Source organism: Gadus morhua, chromosome 22 (genome assembly GCF_902167405.1).
Source record: "Gadus morhua chromosome 22, gadMor3.0, whole genome shotgun sequence".
Classification (NCBI taxonomy): domain Eukaryota; kingdom Metazoa; phylum Chordata; class Actinopteri; order Gadiformes; family Gadidae; genus Gadus; species Gadus morhua.
The window spans coordinates 2578548-2601303 of NC_044069.1; the positions used below are offsets into that span (position 1 = coordinate 2578548).

The 22756-nt window shown below is 49.7% G+C and overlaps 3 protein-coding genes and 1 long non-coding RNA gene across 7 annotated transcripts; 1 reads left to right on the forward strand and 3 right to left on the reverse strand.

The window, feature by feature from the left end:
- Window positions 1-713: 713 nt before the first annotated feature.
- jtb (jumping translocation breakpoint) lies at window positions 714-4837 on the reverse strand. 2 transcript variants are annotated; one of them, XM_030346744.1, is made up of 6 exons: window positions 4579-4837; window positions 3916-4244; window positions 3291-3331; window positions 3075-3151; window positions 2885-2964; window positions 714-1851 (listed from the first exon to the last, which is right to left on the reverse strand). In XM_030346744.1, the coding sequence occupies exons 2-6, from the start codon at window positions 4002-4004 to the stop codon at window positions 1695-1697; spliced, it is 444 nt and encodes a 147-aa protein (XP_030202604.1). In that variant the 5' UTR covers window positions 4005-4244; window positions 4579-4837; the 3' UTR covers window positions 714-1694. The 2 variants fall into 2 exon arrangements, with proteins under 2 accessions (XP_030202604.1, XP_030202603.1); XM_030346743.1 differs by having other exon boundaries at window positions 3258-3331.
- Window positions 1956-2311, forward strand: LOC115535498 (uncharacterized). Its single transcript, XR_003974505.1, has 2 exons — window positions 1956-2034; window positions 2085-2311. It is a non-coding gene; the product is annotated as an uncharacterized LOC115535498 (long non-coding RNA).
- Window positions 4838-5099: 262 nt separating the features above from the next.
- On the reverse strand, window positions 5100-11491 carry glmp (glycosylated lysosomal membrane protein). The gene is made up of 7 exons (XM_030346641.1): window positions 11338-11491; window positions 10701-10877; window positions 9467-9565; window positions 8844-9050; window positions 8322-8540; window positions 7175-7437; window positions 5100-5856 (listed from the first exon to the last, which is right to left on the reverse strand). Exons 1-7 carry the CDS (start codon window positions 11428-11430, stop codon window positions 5682-5684), a joined length of 1233 nt encoding a protein of 410 aa, XP_030202501.1. The 5' UTR covers window positions 11431-11491; the 3' UTR covers window positions 5100-5681.
- Window positions 11492-12036: 545 nt separating this feature from the next.
- On the reverse strand, window positions 12037-22016 carry rnmt (RNA (guanine-7-) methyltransferase). 3 transcript variants are annotated; one of them, XM_030346671.1, is made up of 11 exons: window positions 21918-22016; window positions 19329-19464; window positions 18854-18980; window positions 17435-17557; window positions 16442-16557; window positions 15956-16137; window positions 14887-15051; window positions 14336-14453; window positions 13621-13716; window positions 13012-13045; window positions 12037-12167 (listed from the first exon to the last, which is right to left on the reverse strand). In XM_030346671.1, the coding sequence occupies exons 2-11, from the start codon at window positions 19458-19460 to the stop codon at window positions 12130-12132; spliced, it is 1131 nt and encodes a 376-aa protein (XP_030202531.1). In that variant the 5' UTR covers window positions 19461-19464; window positions 21918-22016; the 3' UTR covers window positions 12037-12129. The 3 variants fall into 3 exon arrangements, with proteins under 3 accessions (XP_030202531.1, XP_030202529.1, XP_030202530.1); XM_030346669.1 differs by having other exon boundaries at window positions 21777-21935; XM_030346670.1 differs by lacking the exon at window positions 21918-22016 and adding an exon at window positions 20791-20921.
- Between the last annotated feature and the right edge of the window lie 740 nt (window positions 22017-22756).

Sequence of the window (22756 nt, forward strand, 5' to 3'; positions counted from 1 at the left end):
CGATAATACTACTGGGAACTACTAAACAGACCCGATAATACTACTGATACCTAAAAACAGACCCGATACTATCTCTCTCTCTCTCCCCCTCAGTGCAACTCGGATAAGTTCTGCTCCAGTCCCGGTGGGTCCGCGTCGCTACGGCGGAGGTCTGGGGGTTCGAGTCCCGGTCAGACCTGTCGCTGCCCCCGAGCCTCGCGCTGCTCACACGTCTTTATAAGGAGTTCCCTGTGATGTCATCACAGCACCGCATGATCCGCATCTCTATATAAGGAGCTTCCTCTGATGTCACACGCACACCTGCAAATATTTGATTAGACGTGTTAGATGTGATAACGATAGTTTATGATTGATAATAGACTGTTAGATGTAATAAATTGATTTTATGATTGATTATAGACTGTTAGATGTAATAAATGATATTATGATTGAATAAACTAGGGCGTTGGTAACTTTGCACCCAATTTAAACAAGACCCACAGACTACAGGTGTAATCCAGTTTAGAATAAATGGTATAGTGAAACCAGTATAGTGTACGGACATAAAGTTCAACCAGTATAATGCACAGGTTTAAACCAGTATAGGTTACAGGTGTAAAGATAAACCAGTAAAATGTACAGGTGTAAACCAGAAGAGTGCAAAAAAAACGAATGCAAAGAACAGGTGTAATCCATGTACAGATGTAAAGATAAACAAACCACAACTTAACTACTTTGACATGTTATAAAACTTTGATTCTTTATTTTTGCATAAAATTCCCAGAAGCAGTCGACGGCAGAATGGTTTGAAGACGTACGCCGCGATGAATCTAACTAACTCACTGTTAACGCACATAGTGAGTTAACAGTGAGTTAGTAGTGAGTTAGTAGTGTGAGTAACCAGTGAGTGTCGACTCCTCAACACCAACGGCCCTCACCCCTTAGTTACCGCTGGACCAGTGGACGTGAAGCGGTAACCTAGAACTGGTACGAGACCTGGACTAGACCAGACCTAGGGACCAGTCGTATACTAGTTCTGGACTAAAGACGGCAAAGGATGCATGGGAATACTGTCGGTTTAATGTGCTTTGAAGAAAACCACGAGGGGGGCAGACCTGCAGGGGGTAAAGGTGGTGCAGAACCACCAGACCGGACCTTGTCCTCAGTCTATAGACCGGTCTGCTCAGAGTCCTCCTCAGTCTATAGACCGGTCTGTTCACAGCAAGTAGTAGTTCAATCTGTCCAGACCCCTCCAGAAGTCCAGAACCCCTAATCAAGGTCCTGATCAAGGTCCGGATCGAGGTCCTGATCGAGGTCCTGATCAAGGTCCTGATCCTGGTCCAGGTCAATGTCCGGGTTCAGGTCCTTATCCAGGTCTGGGTCCTGATCCAGGTCCAGGTCCAGGTCCTGATCCAGGTTCAGGTCCGGGTCCAGGTTCAGGTCCCGGTCTGGATCCAGGTCAGGTCAGGTCGGGTTCCCGGTCCTGGTCCTGCCTCTGGTCCAGGTCCGGGTCCTGGTCTGGGTCCTGGCTCTGGTCCAGGTCCTGGTCCCGGTTCCCGGTGCTGGTCCTGGCTCTGGTCCAGGTCCGGGTCCAGGTTCCCGGTCCTGGTCCTGGCTCAGGTCGGGTCCAGGTTCCCGGTCCTGGTCCTGGCTCTGGTCGGGTCCAGGTTCCCGGTCCTGGTCCTGGCTCTGGTCCAGGTCCGGTTCCCGGTCCTCTAGATGGACTCTATCTGCCGGCGGACCTTCTCGGAGGCGAGGCGGTCCAGGGACCGCTGGCGGGCGACCACCACCAGCGCCAGCAGCACCATGAGGCCCAGCACCACCCCCTCCATCCTCCAGAACAGCACCTCCTCCATCAGGGCCGAGCGACAGCTGGGGGGGGCAGCACACATCCACACACCGCTATGGTCACCAGGTACTAGTATATACTAGTATAACACACCAACACACCGCTATGGTCACCAGGTACTAGTATAACACACCCACACACCGCTATGGTCACCAGGTACTAGTATATACTAGTATAACACACCCACACACCGCTATGGTCACCAGGTACTAGTATATACTAGTATAACACACCCACACACCGCTATGGTCACCAGGTACTAGTATAACACACCCACACACCGCTATGGTCACCAGGTACTAGTATAACACACCGCTATGGTCACCAGGTACTAGTATATACTAGTATAACACCCACACACCGCTATGGTCACCAGGTACTAGTATATACTAGTATAACACACCCACACACCGCTATGGTCACCAGGTACTAGTATATACTAGTATAACACACCCACACACCGCTATGGTCACCAGGTACTAGTATATACTAATATAATACACCCAGATACACTACTATGGTCACCAGGTACTAGTATAGATACTAATATAACACACCACATAGTATAATACACTGACATACACTACTATAGTACATTAGTGTATGTTGGTGTATTATACTATACAGTGTATTATATTAGTATATACTAATATAATACACCAGGTCAGGTATCAGGCTTAGACGCCGCGCTCATCGTTATTCGTCCAGTGGCGTCACGCTGGCCAATCAGTGGCCAGCAGCCTGTTTACGTCACACAAAAGGATCAGATCAGCTCTCTGGGAACCTCGACGGAGGTCAGAATAAAAAAGTACCAGGCAGCAGGTACCAGGTACCTCATTTTGGCGATCGAAACGCAAAAAAAGGAGGGCCGAGTCGAGGCGAGATGAGCTGGTACACTATACACTAATATAATACACTATATACTAATATACACCATATACACTATTATTATACATCAATATACAATATGACATCATCATCATCCCAGCCCCCTGGGTAACGATGACATCATCATCATCCCAGCCCCCTGAAACCAGGGTAACGAATGGTCCTCACCTCTTGTACTCCTCTCTGTTGGACTTGGAGCAGTTCACCGTCTCCACGTAGCCCGTCTGCTCACAGGCCGCCCAGGGCTTCTACAAACACACACACACACACATCAATACATTATACAAACACACACATCAATACAAACACACAAACATCTACACACATAAGTAGAGGTTTGACCACACACAGAACTTACGGTGCTGCACTGAGAACACTCGACCGTCACCACAAAGTCCTCCAGCTGCCAGCAGGGGGCGTCCGAGGCCCTGGTAGCTGAGAGAGAGAGCGAGAGAGAGAGAGAGAGAGAGCGAGCGAGACTGAGTCACATGCTTTCATCCTCATCAACAGGCTGAGTGTATGTATAAAGTAGAACACCTACTATGTCTTGTAGGTGAAGTGAGGAGATGTTTACCTGCGGTCTTCTCTTCACTCAGGAGACTGGCCCCAAACACTCTGAAACACACATTCAGCTTTTTAAAAACAGGACACAAACACACACACAAAATCTTTCAACAGGAAGGTTTCCCTCCACACACTGACCTGCCATAGCTACATGACCATCGTCGCGGTCATGTGGACGCAATACATTCTTCAAAACGCAAAAGCAAAACATTGTTCTTAAAAACCTCCGGGCCGTGAATCATCACACACACCAGACCCTCAGAGCCACCTCTCACTAGGGATTGGCCCAAGTGAGACATCAGTCTGAGCCGATGACCGATATGGAGCGGACGATTTTCTTGAGGCGATACTGCTTTCGCTCCCTCAATTTACATCATAAAAATGACACAATTATGATAACAAATGTTACAAGTCTCAATTTAAAACAGGAACATTTTTTGAACTGTCTTGTCTATAAATCATGCTGGGAAAAAACTCAGCGTAGTTGTATCTATAATATATAATGGAAAGTGTAGTATAATGTACATTGTAAAGTTTAGTATATAACCTATAATATATTATATAAAGTGTAGTATATTATCGGCGAACGCAGCAGCCGCGCATCGGCCCGATATATCGGCCCCACCACCGCTCACCTGAGAGACACCAGGCCCCAGAAGAGGGCGTGCAGAGCCAGGGCCCGCGGTCTGAAACACGCCATCGGGATCCGGCAGTCGCTCTCCATCAGCCCGGCCCTCCACGCAGCCAGCCGCGCGGCCACCCTGCCTGACCGCCCCCCTGGGGGGGGTGTAGACTGAAGACGTGTGTGGAGTAGAGGGCTGTGTTGTTTGGAGGAGCGTGCCGCAGAGTATACCTGTTTGTAGAGTGTAGTGTGTAGTTGTGTTGTTGCCTAGAGTGTGATGTGGAGAGTTTAGAGTGTGGAGTGTAGTGTAGTTTAGAGTGTAGTGGTTTCACAGTGACGACACTGGGAGAAAAACAAACACAAGCTAGCATCAGTTAGCTGCTGGACCAGCTCACTCACGTCTCCTTCCTCCAGTTATACTGTCCTTATGTAAAAATAGTCATTATACAATTAATATACATGATACTACTCAGTATACTGCTAGCACAACAGCTACCAGACTGCTATATCGCTAGCATAACAGCTACCAGACTGCTAGCACAACAGCCATCAGACTGCTCGCACAACAGCTACCAGACTGCTAGACTGCTATAATGCTTGTCTAATACGTACAGGAACAGTATACTACTAGTCTAATAGGTACATGTATTTAAGTACATCTTGCTCTAATACCCACCAGTAGCTTGGGGCTCCGCGGTCGATCAGTGGCGACTGAACGATATGTTCTTTAAAGGCTCAATAAAATCCGTATTTTATACAATATAAGAACAGTATCTCCAATGACACTACCTCGGGTTGTTGTTTTTGACCAGAACTACCACTGTACTATTGTATTATAGGACATATTTAATACTTTCGCTCCAATGATCCTTCTCTCCGCTCTCTACGGCCGCCATCTTGGGTGATGCTGGAAGTGTACGGGTCAGAGTGACGTCACGATGTGCGACAACAACAACAACAACACAACTACTGGTAAGGTTTAGACAACCCTTTCCTGGTTAGGTTTAGGCAACACAACTACTGGTTAGGTTAAGACAACACAACTTCTGGTTAGGTTTAACAACATTACTACTGGTTAGGTTTAAAAAGACACAAATACTGGTTAGGTGTAGACAACATAACTACTGGTTAGGTTTAAGTAACATAACTACTGTTTAGGTTTAAGTAACATAACTACTGGTTAGGTCTAGACAACACTTTCCCAGTTAGATTCAGGGTTTATTTGTAATTCCATTCAGTTCCAATTCAATTCAATAATGCCATTTGTAAAACACAAAGCTTTGTACAACAATGACAGAAACAAACAATAATTCAATTTCAATAATCATGGAAGAAATTGTTCAACAGTTGGAGAAAATTGCAATAAAAATTGTGTTTTATACAGAAAATGCAGGAGTAAAAACAAGTTCAATGTCCTACAGTAGAACAAGCCCTTGAGCAAGGCACCTGAGGATTCAAACTCCAACCAGAGCGTTTAAAGTCCCTTCTGAGGCCTCAGAGACAGTGGTCCTAGTTGATTGGCCGGTAGCCCTGCCACTCGGCCAGGCGGTGGTCCAAGCTGATTGGCCGGTAGCCCTGCCACTCGGCCAGGCGGTGGTCCTAGTTGATTGGCCGGTAGCCCTGCCACTCGGCCAGGCGGTGGTCCTAGTTGATTGGCCGGTAGCCCTGCCACTCGGCCAGGCGGTGGTGCTAGTTGATTGGCCGGTAGCCCTGCCCCTCGGCCAGGCGGTGGTCCTAGTTGATTGGCCGGTAGCCCTGCCCCTCGGCCAGGCGGTGGTGCTAGTTGATTGGCCGGTAGGCCTGCCCCTCGGCCAGGCGGTGCTTCCTGACGCAGACGAAGACCCCGCCCAGCAGCAGGAGCAGCAGGGGGGTCCCGAGGCCCACGGCCATGATGCAGATGACCAGGGGGGAGAAGGAGTCCGCCGGGGGGGCCCCGACGCCAGCCAGCACCGTCCTGAAACACACGGCACTCCTCAGAATCACTCCTGGCTCCACCTACCAGCTCAGGTACTGGGTGGTGCTATAGGAGGCTCCACCTACCAGCTCAGGTACTGGGTGGTGCTATAGGAGGCTCCACCTACCAGCTCAGGTACTGGGTGGTGCTATAGGAGGCTCCACCTACCAGCTCAGGTACTGGGTGGTGCTATAGGGGGCTCCACCTACCAGCTCAGGTACTGGGTGGTGCTATAGGAGGCTCCACCTACCAGCTCAGGTACTGGGTGGTGCTATAGGGGGCTCCACCTACCAGCTCAGGTACTGGGTGGTGTTATAGGGGGCTCCACCTACCAGCTCAGGTACTGGGTGGTGCTATAGGAGGCTCCACCTACCAGCTCAGGTACTGGGTGGTGCTATAGGGGGCTCCACCTACCAGCTCAGGTACTGGGTGGTGTTATAGGGGGCTCCACCTACCAGCTCAGGTACTGGGTGGTGCTATAGGAGGCTCCACCTACCAGCTCAGGTACTGGGTGGTGCTATAGGAGGCTCCACCTACCAGCTCAGGTACTGGGTGGTGCTATAGCAGGCTCCACCTACCAGCTCAGGTACTGGGTGGTGCTATAGGAGGCTCCACCTACCAGCTCAGGTACTGGGTGGTGCTATAGGGGGCTCCACCTACCAGCTCAGGTACTGGGTGGTGTTATAGGGGGCTCCACCTACCAGCTCAGGTACTGGGTGGTGCTATAGGGGGCTCCACCTACCAGCTCAGGTACTGGGTGGTGCTATAGGGGGCTCCACCTACCAGCTCAGGTACTGGGTGGTGCTATAGGAGGCTCCACCTACCAGCTCAGGTACTGGGTGGTGCTATAGGAGGCTCCACCTACCAGCTCAGGTACTGGGTGGTGCTATAGGAGGCTCCACCTACCAGCTCAGGTACTGGGTGGTGCTATAGGAGGCTCCACCTACCAGCTCAGGTACTGGGTGGTGCTATAGGAGGCTCCACCTACCAGCTCAGGTACTGGGTGGTGCTATAGGAGGCTCCACCTACCAGCTCAGGTACTGGGTGGTGCTATAGGGGGCTCCACCTACCAGCTCAGGTACTGGGTGGTGCTATAGGAGGCTCCACCTACCAGCTCAGGTACTGGGTGGTGCTATAGGAGGCTCCACCTACCAGCTCAGGTACTAGGTGGTGTTGTAGGAGGGCTCCACCTACCAGCTCAGGTACTGGGTGGTGTTGTAGGAGGCTCCACCTACCAGCTCAGGTACTAGGTGGTGTTGTAGGAGGGCTCCACCTACCAGCTCAGGTACTGGGTGGTGCTATAGGAGGCTCCACCTACCAGCTCAGGTACTGGGTGGTGTTGTAGGCGGGCTCCCCTGGCTGGCCGAAGCTGATGTTGAGGCCGCTGGCCTCGGCCTCCGCCCCGTAGAAGGCCGGCCCCAGCCCCGAGGCCGCCGCCTCCACCGCCGCTGGCGCGCTGTGGTGGCAGGGCGTGGTGTCGCTGAACTCGGGCTGCGGCCGGCGGTACGCCACGGGGCGCCACTGGACGAACCCCAGGACCGGGGAGGACTGGTCGGGGGGCGTGGCCAGCCACTGGGACACCTGGGAGGAGACAGACCACAGCTACTGGGAGGACTGGGAGGAGACGGACCACAGCTACTGGGAGGACTGGGAGGAGACGGACCACAGCTACTGGGAGGACTGGGAGGAGACGGACCACAGCTACAGTCTGTCCTCTATCACAGCTACAGTCTGTCCTCTATCACAGCTACAGTCTGTCCTCTATCACAGCTACAGTCTGTCCTTTATCACAGCTACAGTCTGTCCTCTATCACAGCTACAGTCTGTCCTCTATCACAGCTACACTCTGTCCTCTATCACGGCTACAGTCTGTCCTCTATCACAGCTACAGTCTGTCCTCTATCACGGTCTGTCCTCTATCACAGCTACAGTCTGTCCTCTATCACAGCTACACTCTGTCCTCTATCACAGCTACAGTCTGTCCTCTATCACAGCTACACTCTGTCCTCTATCACGGTCTGTCCTCTATCACAGCTACAGTCTGTCCTCTATCACAGCTACACTCTGTCCTTTATCACAGCTACAGTCTGTCCTCTATCACAGCTACAGTCTGTCCTCTATCACAGCTACAGTCTGTCCTCTATCACAGCTACAGTCTGTCCTCTATCACAGCTACAGTCTGTCCTCTATCACAGCTACAGTCTGTCCTCTATCACAGCTACAGTCTGTCCTCTATCACAGCTACAGTCTGTCCTCTATCACAGCTACAGTCTGTCCTCTATCACAGCTACAGTCTGTCCTCTATCACAGCTACAGTCTGTCCTCTATCACAGCTACAGTCTGTCCTCTATCACAGCTACAGTCTGTCCTTTATCACAGCTACAGTCTGTCCTCTATCACAGCTACAGTCTGTCCTCTATCACAGCTACAGTCCGTCCTCTATCACAGCGACCCTTCGTCCTTACGGTGAAGATGGAGGGGCTGTACTCGTCGTCGATGGACCTCCTGACCTCCACCCTCCCGGGGCCGTGGGGTCGGCCCAGGCCCTGCAGCTCCAGCAGGAAGCGGGCGCGGTCGGCCCGCGGCCGGACCCCCTGCAGCCAGAACCCCAGCTGGGAGGAGTTAGCGCTGTGGAGCAGCCCGGGCCAGCCCGCCGCCCGGCCCCCCGACCCGAACGTCGACAGCTGGAGACAGGGGTCAGAGGTCAGAGGTCGGGGAGATCAGAGCCAGGTTCATGATATGACATTGTTGTGAAGAACTGACCCAGGTCAGAGGTCATCTCACTAACATGCTAACCACAACCACTTCTAAAGGTCAGAGGTCAACTCAGTAACATGCTCACCACTATCACTTCTAAATGTCAGAGGTCACAGTCTCTCATTACAGGATGTGTATCCAGAGGTCAGAGGTCAGGATGTGTATCAAGAGGTCAGGTCATATTCAGAGGTCAGAGGTCAGGATGTGTATCCAGAGGTCAGAGGTCGGACCTGGAGGCAGAGCTCCCCCTGGCTGAAGGCCGGGGACCCGTCGCCCCCACAGAGCCGGGCCTCGGGGCCCCCCGGCCCCTGGGGGTCCAGGGTGCTGCTGTTCAGCGGCCCCCACTGGAAGCGGCTCAGCTCGTACGGAGGCAGGAAGCTGGAGGGGGGGACCGTCTGGGGGTCGGCCGTGTCGTTGAGGTCATCGTACTCCCAGAGCTAGAGAGAGAGGAGATAGGGTTAGCTAGGTCAGGGTTAGCTAGGTCAGGGGTTAACTAGGTCAGGGTTAGCTAGGTCAGGGGTTAACTAGGTCAGGGTCAGCTAGGTCAGGGTCAGCTAGGTCAGGGTTAACTAGGTCAGGGTTAATTAGGTCAGGGTCAGCTAGGTCAGGGTTAGCTAGGTCAGGGTTAGCTAGGTCAGGGTTAGCTAGGTTAGGATTAGCTAGGTCAAGGTTAGCTAGGTCAGGGTTAACTAGGTCAGGGTCAGCTAGGTCAGGGTTAGCTAGGTCAGGGTTAGCTAGGTTAGGATTAGCTAGGTCAAGGTCAGCTAGGTCAGGGTTAGCTAGGTCAAGGTTCGCGAGGTCAGGGTTAGCTAGGTCAGGGTTAGCTAGGTCAGGGTTAGCTAGGTCCACTTACCCTGACTAAGACCAGAGCGTTGCTGTGGAGGACAGAGTTCTCTGGCTCCACCCGCAGGCTCCCGCTGTTGTTACCAGACAGGAAGGCTGGCCAGTCCACCTGGAATAGCATTGAGAAGGTAAGGGTTAGACAGTACAGAAACAGGTCATTAAGGAGCAGGTAGGGGTAGACAGTACAGAGACAGGTCATTAAGGAGCAGGTAGGGGTTAGACAGTACAGAGACAGGTCATTAAGGAGCAGGTAGGGGTTAGACAGTACAGAGGCAGGTCATTAAGGAGCAGGTAGGGGTTAGACAGTACAGAGACAGGACATTAAGGAGCAGGTAGGGGTTAGACAGTACAGAGACAGGTCATTAAGGAGCAGGTAGGGGTTAGACAGTACAGAGACAGGTCATTAAGGAGCAGGTAGGGGTTAGACAGTACAGAGACAGGTCATCAAGGAGCAGGTAGGGGTTAGACAGTACAGAGACAGGTCATTAAGGAGCAGGTAGGGGTTAGACAGTACAGAGACAGGTCATTAAGGAGCAGGTAGGGGTTAGACAGTACAGAGACAGGTCATAAAGGAGCAGGTAGGGGTTAGACAGTACAGAGACAGGACATTAAGGAGCAGGTAGGGGTTAGACAGTACAGAGACGGGTCATTAAGGAGCAGGTAGGGGTTAGACAGCACAGAGACGGGTCATTAAGGAGGAGGTAGGGGTTAGACAGTACAGAGACGGGTCATTAAGGAGCAGGTAGGGGTTAGACAGCACAGAGACGGGTCATTAAGGAGCAGGTAGGGGTTACAGAGACAGGTCATTAAGGAGCAGGTAGGGGTTAGACAGTACAGAGACGGGTCATTAAGGAGCAGGTAGGGGTTAGACAGTACAGAGACGGGTCATTAAGGAGGAGGTAGGGGTTAGACAGTACAGAGACAGGTCATTAAGGAGCAGGTAGGGGCTACACATTACAGAGACAGGTCATTAAGGAGCAGGTAGGGGTTAGACAGTACAGAGACAGGTCATTAAGGAGCAGGTAGGGGTTAGACAGTACAGAGACAGGTCATTAAGGAGCAGGTAGGGGTTAGACAGTACAGAGACAGGTCATTAAGGAGCAGGTAGGGGTTAGACAGCACAGAGACAGGTCATTAAGGAGCAGGTAGGGGTTAGACAGTACAGAGACGGGTCATTAAGGAGCAGGTAGGGGTTAGACTGTAATGGGGCAGGTCATTAAGGAGCAGGTAGGAGGAGGCGGGACCTGGACGGAGGAGGAGGTGCTGTTGGTGTGGACGATGAGGAGGGTCGGTGGTCCTTGGTTACACAACAGGAAGTGCAGAGTGTCCCCGTCGCCTAGCGACCGGATGTGGACGAGGTTGATGCCCGGGGGGAGCGGGGAGACGGAAGAGTTGAGACCCGGGTTCAACTCCAGAGACAACTACACACACAAACACGCACAAACACACGCACACACCTTTACTGAGCTATCACAATATGCAGGTAAACACAAACAACAGATATTACACCCTACTAGTATCTGTTTAGTGCTTCATATCAACTCCTGTTTCTATGAAGTCATAAGGCCGCTACAAGGGAATGAATCACCTGTAAACAATAACTACTAAACTATCACAGTAATACTGTAGTGTGTACAGCAATGTGGTAGTGTGTCTGTGGGGCTCATGGTGGGACCTCACCACTCTCCTCGACCCGGAGAACCACAGACATTACTCACATCTCATGTAGTTTATACATACATACACATCTATATCTCATATAAATATATAAATAAAAGAGAGAGAGAGAGAGAGAGAGTTGGCTAGGTCAGGGTTATGTTATATAAAGATGCAATATCTGATGTATAAAACCCGGAGGACCTATATATATTGATGGTCTACCTGTCTCCTGTACGTGTCGCCGCTGCAGAACGTCGCGTTCAGCAGCAGAACTAAGAGAGAGAGGAGCAATACTCCACGGGCGGCGGCCGCCATGTCTGTTGTGACTGGCAGAGCCGTGGTCACGTGATGCCAGTCAACAGACTCGTGATGTCAGTCAGCTGACCAGGAGACGTCCTTCCGCTAAGAGACCACGCCCCTCCTAGCGTCAGCAGATTCCCGTCCAATGAGAGAGATCCGTACTCTACGGTCACGTAGCTCATGTGATCATAATAGCATACTGATGCTTATGGTATAGCATAAATACACTATGTTCTAACGATATAAAAAACACGGCTGACAAAATGGCAGCTTTCAATGGGAAAGCTGCCCTTTTGTCAGACCTGTTTTTTTTTATAAATAAATATAAATAATATAAATATACACTAGTGTTACTACAGTTAGTATTAGTACATACACACATCCCAGTCTCTTATTTTATGAGAAGTATTAGTGTATATTCAATACTTGTTGGCAACTGCAATACCAAGTATAACTTCTACAATATAAAGGTTAGCTATGAAGGTTCGCTCTACAATGTGAAGGTCAGCTTCTACATTATGGAAGTCAGCTTTTACAATATGAAGGTTAGCTTCTACATTTGTAGTTTCTGTCCCGATAAAGAGCTGGGTCATGAGGGAGGTCATTGATGACTAGAGAGCAGAGTTGGTCGGACTCATCTTTAATACAAACAGAAACAAGTGACAACATAAGCAGCGCCTCTCCCAAAGGTCCCTCAAACACACCGGCCTGCAACTAGGACTTCTTCCGGAACGCAAAGACCAGGTAGATACCTGGAGTGAGGAGAGAGGGTAGTTAGAGAGGGTTAGTTAGAGGGGGTTGGTGAGAGAGGGTTAGTGAGAGAGGGTTAGTGAGAGGATTGGTGAGAGGGGGTTAGTGAGTGGGGATTAGTGAGAGGGGGTTAGTGAGAGGGTTAGTTAGAGGGGGTTAGTGAGTGGGTTCGTTAGAGAGGATTAGTGAGAGAGGGTTAGTGAGAGAGGGTTAGTGAGAGAGGGTTAGTGAGAGAGGGTTAGTGAGAGAGGGTTAGTGAGAGAGGATTGGTGAGAGGGGGTTAGTGAGTGGGGATTAGTGAGTGGGGATTAGTGAGAGGGTTAGTTAGAGAGGATTATGAGAGAGGATTAGTGAGAGAGGGTTAGTGAGAGAGAAGCAGTCATAATGAAAACACCCGATGTATGTGTGGAGAAGAGGTGAGGAAGAGGTTGAGGAGGTGGAGAAGGTAGAGGAGGAGGAGGTGGAGCGGTGAAAGAGGAGGTTGAGGAGCAGGTGGAGGAGAGGTGAAGAAGTGGAGCAGAAGTAGAGGAGGAGTAGAAGGAGCAGGTGGAGGAGGTGTAGAAGGAGAATGTGGAGGAGAGGTGGAGAAGGAGCAGGTGGAAGAGGTGTAGAAGGAGCAGGTGGAGGAGAAGGAGAAGGAGCAGGTGGAGGAGAAGGAGCAGGTGGAGGAGAGGTGTAGAAGGAGCAGGTGGAGGAGAGGTGTAGAAGGAGCAGGCGGAGGAGAGGTGTAGAAGGAGCAGGTGGAGGAGGTGTAGAAGGAGCAGGTGGAGGAGGTGTAGAAGGAGCAGGCGGAGGAGAGGTGGAGAAGGAGCAGGTGGAGGAGAGGTGGAGGAGGTGGAGTCTTACTTGCTGCCTCCCACTCCGAGCGGCTCAATGTTCCCTGTGGAGAACAGCCAGACAGAAACCAGTTAACAGACCAGTACAGATAAACCTAGCCTTTATCGGTACTGTTTAAACCAGCACAAACCAGATTAAACTAGCCTACACCAATTTACACCACTATTAATCTCTTGAACCGAGCCTGCACCAGTCTAGGCCAGGGTAAACCAGTTTAACCTGGACCAGTCTGGGCCGGAGTAAGCCAGTTGACCAGTTGCACCAGTCTAGGCCCGTGTAAACCAGTTTAACCTGGACCAGTCTAGGCCGGAGTAAACCAGTTGAGCCTTCTGCAGTCAAGCCCCTTGTAAACCATTTGAGCCTGCACCAGTCTAAGCCGGTGTAAACCAGTTTAAGCTGCACCAGTCTAGGCCGGTGTAAACCAGTTTAAGCTGCACCAGTCTAAGCCGGTGTAAACCAGTTTAAGCTGCACCAGTCTAGGCCGGTGTAAACCAGTTTAAGCTGCACCAGTCTAGGCTGGTCTAAACCAGTTTAAGCTGCACCAGTCTAGGCCGGTGTAAACCAGTTTAAGCTGCACCAGTCTAGGCCGGAGAGCGGCTGAACCAGAGGAGGGCGTACCAGGGGCGGCCGGTCGGCGTCTCCCTTGCGGTGCTCCTCTGCGTGGGCGTACTGGTCGCTCTTCTCCTCCGCGCTCTTCTCCTCCCCTGGGAACCGCTGAGGAGGAGAGGAGGAGTCACCACCTTACTGCTGGCACTGGGGTCAGAGGTCAGGTCTGGGGTCAGGGAGGTCAGGTGTAGGGGTCAGGTGTAGGGACAAGGGTAGGTTCAGAAGTCATGGTCAGATGTAGGGTCAGGGATCAGATGTAGGGTCAGGGATCAGGGTCAGGAGGGTCAGGGGTCAGATGTAGGGTCAGGGATCAGATGTAGGGTCAGGGGTCAGATGTAGAGTCAGGGGTCAGATGTAGGGTCAGGGGTCAGATGTAGGGTCAGGGTCAGGAGGGTCAGGGGTCAGATGTAGGGTCAGGGGTCAGATGTAGGGTCAGGGGTCAGATGTAGGGTCAGGGGTCAGATGTAGGGTCAGGGATCAGGGTCAGGAGGGTCAGGGGTCAGATGTAGGGTCAGGGGTCAGATGTAGGGTCAGGGGTCAGATGTAGGGTCAGGGGTCAGATGTAGGGTCAGGGATCAGGGTCAGGAGGGTCGGGGGTCAGGTGTAGAGTCAGAGGTCAGATGTAGGGCTAGGGGCAGATGTAGGGTCAGGGATCAGGGTCAGATGTAGGGTCAAAGGTCAGGAGGGTCAGGGGTCAGAGGTAGGGTCAGAGGTCATGGTCAGGTACCTCCAGGGCCATCATCCTCATCAGCAGGCTGCGGTGTTCTTCTTTCTTCACGTGCTTCTCGAAGAACTCCTGGAACCGCTTCACAAACACCAGCTCCATGCCATAGCCCCGCGCCATCCTGGAACCAGAACAGACCGGTCAGAACCAGGACCAGACCAGTCAGAACCAGGACCAGACCAGTCAGAACCAGAACCAGACCAGTCAGAACCAGGACCAGACCAGTCAGAACCAGGACCAGACCAGTCAGAACCAGGACCAGACCAGTCAGAACCAGAACCAGACCAGTCAGAACCAGGAACACAACCAGTCAGAACCAGGAGCAGAACCAGGACCAGACAAGTCAGAACCAGGACCAGACCAGTCAGAACCAGTAGCGGTACCAGTCAGAACCAGAACCACAACCAGTAGGAACCAGGAGCGGAACCGGAACCAGGTTCAGAACCAGAACCAGGATCAGAACCAGGACCAGTCAGAACCACAACCACAACAATTACTATTCAGAACCAGGATCCAGTCAGGGGGGTACTTACTGACGTAATGGTGGTACTTACTCTTCTAGCAGTGGGAAGTAGACGAGGAACTCTGGCACGTTGACCACGCCCTCCAGGCTGAAGTGGTACTGGCAGCCGAACAGCGGATACGCCCCCTTCTTGTCAAAGGTCACCTGGAACACCTCGTTACCGAACTTCAGGGAGTCCGATGCCTCCACCCGTTTACTGCGGAGAGAGAAGACGAGGCTAGTGTTAGTTAGAGTTAGTTAGTGTTATTTAGTGTTATTTAGTGGTTTTTAGTGTTGGTTAGTGATGGTTAGTGGTGAGTAGATAGTGTTGGTTCGCAGTGACTTCCTCACACTAGCTTGTAGGCGTCGGGCCTACGAGCTAGTGTGGTTAGTGTTGGTTAGTGTTGGTTAGTGTTCCTCACACTAGTTTGTTGGCGTCGGGCTTGGTCCCTATGACGGGTTAGTTAGTGTTGGTTAGGTAAGTTAGTGTTGGTTAGGTAAGTTAGTGTTGGTGAGTGGTTGGTTGGGGTTTCTTACACTAGTTTGTAGGCGTCGGGCGTGGTCCCTATGAAGTGTTAGTTAGTGTTGGTTAGTGTTGGTTAGTTTTAGTTAGTGTTAGTTAGTGTTGGTGAGTGGTTGGTTGGTGTTTCTTACACTAGTTCGTAGGCGTCGGGCGTGGTCCCTATGAAGTGTTAGTTAGTGTTGGTTAGTGTTGGTTAGTTTTAGTTAGTGTTATTTAGTGTTGGTGAGTGGTTGGTTGGTGTTACTTACACTAGTTCGTAGGCGTCGGGTGTGGTCCCTATGAAGTGTTAGTTAGTGTTGGTTAGTGTTAGTTAGTGTTGGTTAGTGTTGGTGAGTGGTTGGTTGGTGTTTCTTACACTAGTTCGTAGGCGTCGGGCGTGGTCCCTATGAAGTGTTAGTTAGTGTTGGTTAGTGTTAGTTAGTGTTGGTTAGTTTTAGTTAGTGTTGGTTAGTGTTAGTTAGTGTTGTGAGTGGTTGGTTGGGGTTTCTTACACTAGTTTGTAGGCGTCGGACGTGGTCCCTATGAAGTGTTAGTTAGTGTTGGATAGTGTTAGTTAGTGTTGGTTAGTGTTGGTTAGTGGTTGGTTGGGGTTTCTTACACTAGTTCGTAGGCGTCTGGCGTGGTCCCTATGAAGAAGCCCCCGGGCTTCAGGTGGTCGCAGGCGTTCTTCAGCATGGTCTCCGCCTGCGTCTGGCTCTCAAACGAGTAGTGGATGACGAACTGACTGCTGCACACGTCAAACTGCTCCCCCGGCTCCTTCAACTGCTCCGACAACAGCTCCTGGGAGGTCAAAGGTCAGGACCATAGCCTAGAGTCCATCTAAGTACATCCAGCACCTGATGCTAGCTCTAAAAGCTAGCATGAAGAGAGCATGAAGGCTAGCATTCAGGTTAACTTAAAGGCTAGCATTCAGGTCAACTTAAAGGCTAGCATTCAGGTTAACTTAAAGGCTAGCATTCAGGTTAACTTAAAGGCTAGCATTCAGGCTAACTTAAAGGCTAGCATTCAGGTTAACTTAAAGGCTAGCATTCAGGTTAACTTAAAGGTTAGCATTCAGGTTAACTTAGGCTGATGTGATGTATACCTTGCTGCAGTCTGCAGTGATGAACTGAGCGCTGTAGGTTTGGTCGTTTCGGGAGTCCCTCCGTGTCATGTCCTTGTACCGACTCTGGCACTGTTCCACCGAGACAGAGGCAATATCTGGCAACGCAAACAGAGCATCACTAGCAATATCTGGCAACGCAAACACAGCATCACTAGCGATATCTGGCAACGCAAACACAGCATCACTAGCGATATCTGGCAACGCAAACACAGCATCACTAGCGATATCTGGCAAATAGAGCTGTCAGTTAAACGCGTTATTAACGGCGTTAACGCAAACCAATTTTAACGGCGTTAAAAAAATTATCGCGCAATTAACACAATTATTTTATTTAATAAAAAAAAATTAAAAAAAATAAAATTCTTTGGCTCAAAACAAAGAAGCAGTAGCCTGACTGCTATGTTCAAATGACATTTGTTCAAAGCAGTCGTTTAATTGCACTATAGGCTCTTTTTTTGTATTGTCCTGTTTTGATCAGTATATGCCAATGTTGTAATAAATAAAAAATCATTTGCACAAGGCAAGCCGATGCACTTCACCATGTTGATAAGAGAATTAAAATGAGAAGAATTATGGGACACAAAAATCAAGGGATATTTAGCATAGAAAAAGAATTTGCGATTAATCGCGATTAATCGTGAGTTACCTATGACATTAATGCGATTAATCACGAGTAAATATTTTAATCGCTTGACAGCACTACTGGCAACGCAAACACAGCATCACAAGCAATATGTCTACTCGGACACAGGATAACTAGCAATACCAGGTGACCTATGGTGACAGGTGACCTCCAACAGGTGACCTATGACCTCTGACCTCTGACAGGTGACCTCTTACAGGTGACAGGTGACCTCTGACAGGTGACCGGTGACCTCTGACAGCTGACCTTTAACAGGTAACCAACGATGACAGGTGACCTCTGACAGGTGACCTATGACCTCTGACGGGTGACGTGGGCCCCGGTCTCACCTGCACAGACCAGGTGCTTGATGTGGCCTTTCTTCCACTTCAGGAGGTCGCCGCCCTTCCCACAGCCGAGGTCCAGGACCCGCACGTCTCTGCTGCTCGTCCGCACCCGCTGCAACGTCTCCCCTGACACACATCACCGGGTTAGTGCTGGTCAACTAGTGATTAACACTCATCACCGGGTTAGTGCTGGTCAACTAGTGATTAACACTCATCACCGGGTTAGTGCTGGTCAACTAGTGATTAACACTCATCACCGGGTTAGTACTGGTCAACTAGTGATTATCACTCATCACCAGGTTAGTGCTGGTCAACTAGTGATTAACACTCATCACCGGGTTAGTGCTGGTCAACTAGTGATTAACACTCATCACCGGGTTAGTGCTGGTCAACTAGTGATTAACACTCATCACCGGGTTAGTACTGGTCAACTAGTGATTATCACTCATCACCAGGTTAGTGCTGGTCAACTAGTGATTAACACTCATCACCGGGTTAGTGCTGGTCAACTAGTGATTAACACTCATCACCGGGTTAGTGCTGGTCAACTAGTGATTAACACTCATCACCGGGTTAGTGCTGGTCAACTAGTGATTAACACTCATCACCAGGTTAGTGCTGGTCAACTAGTGATTAACACTCATAACCGGGTTAGTGCTGGTCAACTAGTGATTAACACACAGCATTACAGCTGGTTAGTACTGGTCAACTAGTGATTAACACACAGCATTACAGCTGGTTAGTACTGTCAACTAGTGATTAACACACATCACCGGGTTTGTGCTGGTACTAGTCAACTAGTGATTAACACACATCACCGGGTTTGTGCTGGTACTAGTCAACTAGTGATTAACACACATCACCGGGTGAGTACTGGTCAACTAATGATTAACACAGCATTACATTCTATTGGTTATTGAGGACCTGGTTAGTGAGGACCTGGTTAGTGAGAGCCTGGTTTGTGAGGACCCATTTAGTGCAGTATCTATGAGGACCTGGTTAGTGAGGACCTGGTTAGTGCAGTACCTATGATGAACTGGTAAGTGATTACCTAGTTAGTGAGGACCTGCTTGGTGCAGTACCTATTAGGACCTGGTATGTGCTTACCTAGTTAGTGAGGACCTGGTTAGGGAGGACCCGGTTGGTGCAGTACCTATGAGGACCTGGTTAGTGAGGACCTGGTTAGTGAGGACCTGGTTAGTGAGGACCTGGTTAGTGAGGACCTGGTTAGTGCCGTACCTATGATGACCTGGTAAGTGATTACCTGGTTAGTGAGGACCTGGTTAATGAGGACCTCGTTAGTGCCGTACCTATGATGACCTGGTAAGTGATTACCTGGTTAGTGAGGACCTGGTTAGTGCCGTACCTATGATGACCTGGTAAGTGATTACCTGGTTAGTGAGGACCTGGTTAGTTCAGTACCTATGAGGACGCTCTTCAGCCAGTTGTTGAAGTTCCTCATGTAGTAGATTCTGCTCTGGCTGCGAGCCGCCAGCCCGGTCTCCTGCAGCTTGTTGTAGTGGCTGGCTACCTCAACACTGTGGCCCGACTACACACACACACACACACACACACACACACACACACTTTGTTACTGAGAAGCCATGGTGAGATAGGGAGTAAAGTGGCTAACATGGAGACGTGCTAACATGGAGACGAGCTAACACGGAGACGGGCTAATGGGCTAACATGGAGACGTGCTAACGTGCTAACATGGAGATGTACTAACATGGCAACGTGCTAACAAGGAGACGTGCTAACATGGAGACGTGCTAACGTGTTAACATGGAGACCTGCTGACATGCTAACAATGAGAAGTGCTAACGTGCTAACATGGAGACGTGCCAACACGGAGACGTGCCAACACGGAGACGTGCTAGCATGGCGAGCGGCTGACCTCGTGTCGTTTGGCGGCCGGCTCCTCCTCCAGGTCCCGGGTCCTCTTCCTGCTCTTGTCCTGGGGGGAGGCTCCTGCTTCAGGCCCCCTCTCCTCCACCTCCCCTCGCTCTGCGGCCCCCAGACAGGCCATGACCCTGAGGACGTCGGGCGGGTCAAAGGTCAAACACACAGGTCACCTGTATGACCCTGAAGAGGACAGGCGGGTCAAAGGTCAACCGCGCAGGTCAACGGTATAACCCTGAAGAGGACAGGCGGATCAAAGGTTAAACACGCAGGTCAATGGTATGACCCTGAGGAGGACGGGGGGGGTCAAAGGTCAAACACGCAGGCCAAAGGTCAAACAGGCTGGTCGACGCGCAGGTAGGAACCTCTTCTTCAAGTTTGCCGTTCGCTTGTCAAGCAGGAATCAAAAGGAGACCCAGGGATGAGAGATTCACAGGATCACCATGGCAACCACAGCTCAGAAGGACGGATGCTCCTTTAGGACCCGCTGTTCACCAGGAATCAGAACTTCACCGGCGCTCTGATGAAATGCGACTCTGGTTTATGCTTACGTTTGTAGATCACTACAGTATGAATATATATATAAGATAGAGTAGAGGTGAGGATGAAGCCAGCATCTTGAATTCATGCATTCCACTAATCACCCTCTAATGGTGCGCAAATAACAACCTTGCGCTCAACACAGCCAGAACCAAAGAACTCATCGTCGACCTCCGGAGAGCAAAGACAACCATCCACACCCCCGTTCACATCAACGGGGCCGAAGTAGAGCGGGTCACCAGCTTCAAGTTCCTGGGTATCCCCATTTCACAAGACCTCTCCTTGCCGTGTTCCAATACCCGTACTGTCCGTACTTACTAGCCAAAATTTGAGTACGTAGTACGTTCCAATTCAGATCAGGCGAAAAGAAGTATACTTCAAGGACCCGTACTCAAAACGGGCTAATCGTGAAGTGTGGATCGAAGGACACTCCCCGTACTCAACGGCAGCCATCTTAGCTACGTAGCGGAAGAGGCGGAGCCAGGCTGAGCCAAAGTCGGCGCATTTTCCACATAGCCTGCATTAATAGTCATTTTGTAGTTTTTGTAGTTTTTATAGCTTTTTATAGCTGCTAGGCGTAAAGAGTTCACCGTTCAAAGCGGGATGTTTATTGCGGGGGAGGAGCCACGGCGGCAGTCGTGATCGTCATTTCCGGTAAGTGCACCACAGAGTACTCGATTTGGAACAGCACTCGCATCTAAAAAGAGTACGGATAGTGCAGATAGTGTACTTCCTTTAAGTATACTCATGGAAGTACGGGTATTGGAACACGGCACTGGTCACTCAACACCTCAACTCTGATCAAGAGAGCTCAACAACGCCTCTTCTTCCTCAGGAAACAAATATAAAGAAAAGCTGGACTCTCCCCTCAGATCCTCCGGAACTTCTACCGCTGCACCGTTGAGAGCATTCCTCACCCAGTGCTTCACGGTGTGGTATGGGAGCTGCACGATGGCTGACAGGGAAGCCCTACAGCGAGTGGTGAAACTGCTCGAATCATTGGCACTCGATCACTCCCGGCCCTTCATCATCATCATCATCCCGGTGTCTGCGGCGAGCAGACGACATCATCAAGGACCACACACACCCCAGTCACGGACTGTTCTCCATGCTCCCATCTGGGAGACTTTACAGGAGCCTTAGAAGTCGAACCACCAGGCTCAGAAACGGCTTCTTTCATAACACCACAACACTGCTCAACACTAAGGCCCCAGCCCTCCCCCCGCCACTGCCCCCTTCTACTTTTGAACATGGACTATGAACTGTCTGACTACCTCTGACCACTATGCACTTTATTAATGCACTTCCACAATGCACTTTATATGATCATATTGCATCCTATGGACTACGGACTGTCTGATTCCTCAGAACACTATGCACTTTCATAATGGACTTGTAATCTGTGTATTATGTATTTTTTTTATTTAAGTACTGCTATAAGGAAAAACAATTAATGATTAATGATTGCACTACTGGTTCAATGTAAACTGCATTTAGTTGTACTGGTTGTCCTTACTTGTGCAATGACAATAAAGTTTAATCTAATGTAATCTAATATCCCTTCCTAAACTTGTAGCACTGAACCTAAGGCACTAGTCTCTCTCTCTCTCTCTCTCTCTCTCTCTCTCTCTCTCTCTCTCTCTCTCTCTCTCTCTCTCTCTCTCTACACAGGCTGTAGTATGTATGTAGGCAGTTGTATATATGCATACAGGCAGTAGTATATATATATATATATATATATATATATATATATATATATATATATATATATATATATATATATATATATATATATATATATATATATATACAAACGATATAACGTGTGTGTATATACAGACCTTATTATATTTATATTCCGTAATTCTAACTGACTGACAGTAGATGTTTAAGCTCAGCTCACCTGCCCGGTGACGATGGCGTGTGGAAGGAGATCAACAAGATAGTAAATCAACTGAAGAGAGCTCAGATATAGAGATTCTAAAGATATTAAAGATAGTTAAGACAGCAGAGCGCCAACGGTGGAGAACAAAAACAAACTCACGTTCACTTCGAATCCACGCAGTGAGGAAACTTCCGCTTGGTAAGCAAGCTTCCGGAACCACGGGTTGCCAGATCGGGGCTAAATCCCCTAATTCCCCGAATTCATAGAAGCAAAGGAGATTGAACGGTCACATATATTCAACCAACACCCAGCTATAGAGACAACATGATATAAGTATTACTTAATAGAAAAAGTTAAACAAAAATAGTACTAAAAAATGAAAACATAGAAACAGTTTCGCTCTGTTGGTGGATATAGACACTGCCGCCCTCTGCTGGTGATTATAGACACAGCTGGTGAATATAGAAACTGCTGCCCTCTGCTGGTGATTATAGACATGGCTGGCGACTATAGACACTGGTGAATAAAATAGCCACTGGCGTATCCCTGGCAGTATACACGTCATGCATGGCCTACCTTTACTACAGAGTCGTGTTGGCCCTTCTTATGAGTACCAGGAGGACTGTCCCCTAGTGCCTTGCCCCTGGGGGTGGGCAGGCTGGGGATTAACCTCTGCAGAGATGATTGATTGATTGATTGATTGATTGATTGATTGATTGATTGATTGATTGATTGATTGATTGATTGATTGATTGATTGATTGATTGATTGATTGATTGATTGATTGATTGATTGATTGATTGATTGATTGATTGATTGATTGATTGATTGATTGATTGATTGATTGATTGATTGATTGATTGATTGATTGATTGATGGACTCTTTTAATGACCACACAGCCAAGCTGCTGGAATTAGTTTTTAGTTCAGCTCCTTGGTACAGGTTCCAACATTACAATAAACACTAAACATATAACATAGATATACATACAGACAGA

Coding starts and splice junctions, on each gene's coding strand:
- jtb (XM_030346743.1), bottom strand. CDS start 4,004: ATGGAGAGCGACTGCCGGATCCCGATGGCGTGTTTCAGACCGCGGGCC. Junction 2,965..3,074: donor AGTGTTCTCAGTGCAGCACC/GTAAGTTCTGTG, acceptor GTGTGTTTGTAG/AAGCCCTGGGCGGCCTGTGA. Junction 1,852..2,884: donor AACAGAGAGGAGTACAAGAG/GTGAGGACCATT, acceptor TGCCCCCCCCAG/CTGTCGCTCGGCCCTGATGG.
- glmp (XM_030346641.1), bottom strand. CDS start 11,430: ATGGCGGCCGCCGCCCGTGGAGTATTGCTCCTCTCTCTCTTAGTTCTG. Junction 9,566..10,700: donor GCACCTCCTCCTCCGTCCAG/GTCCCGCCTCCT, acceptor ATGCTATTCCAG/GTGGACTGGCCAGCCTTCCT. Junction 9,051..9,466: donor ACGCTCTGGTCTTAGTCAGG/GTAAGTGGACCT, acceptor CTCTCTCTCTAG/CTCTGGGAGTACGATGACCT.
- rnmt (XM_030346671.1), bottom strand. CDS start 19,460: ATGGCCTGTCTGGGGGCCGCAGAGCGAGGGGAGGTGGAGGAGAGGGGG. Junction 17,558..18,853: donor GCTGAAGAGCGTCCTCATAG/GTACTGAACTAA, acceptor GATGTGTGTCAG/GGGAGACGTTGCAGCGGGTG. Junction 14,454..14,886: donor TACTTCCCACTGCTAGAAGA/GTAAGTACCACC, acceptor TTCTGGTTCCAG/GATGGCGCGGGGCTATGGCA.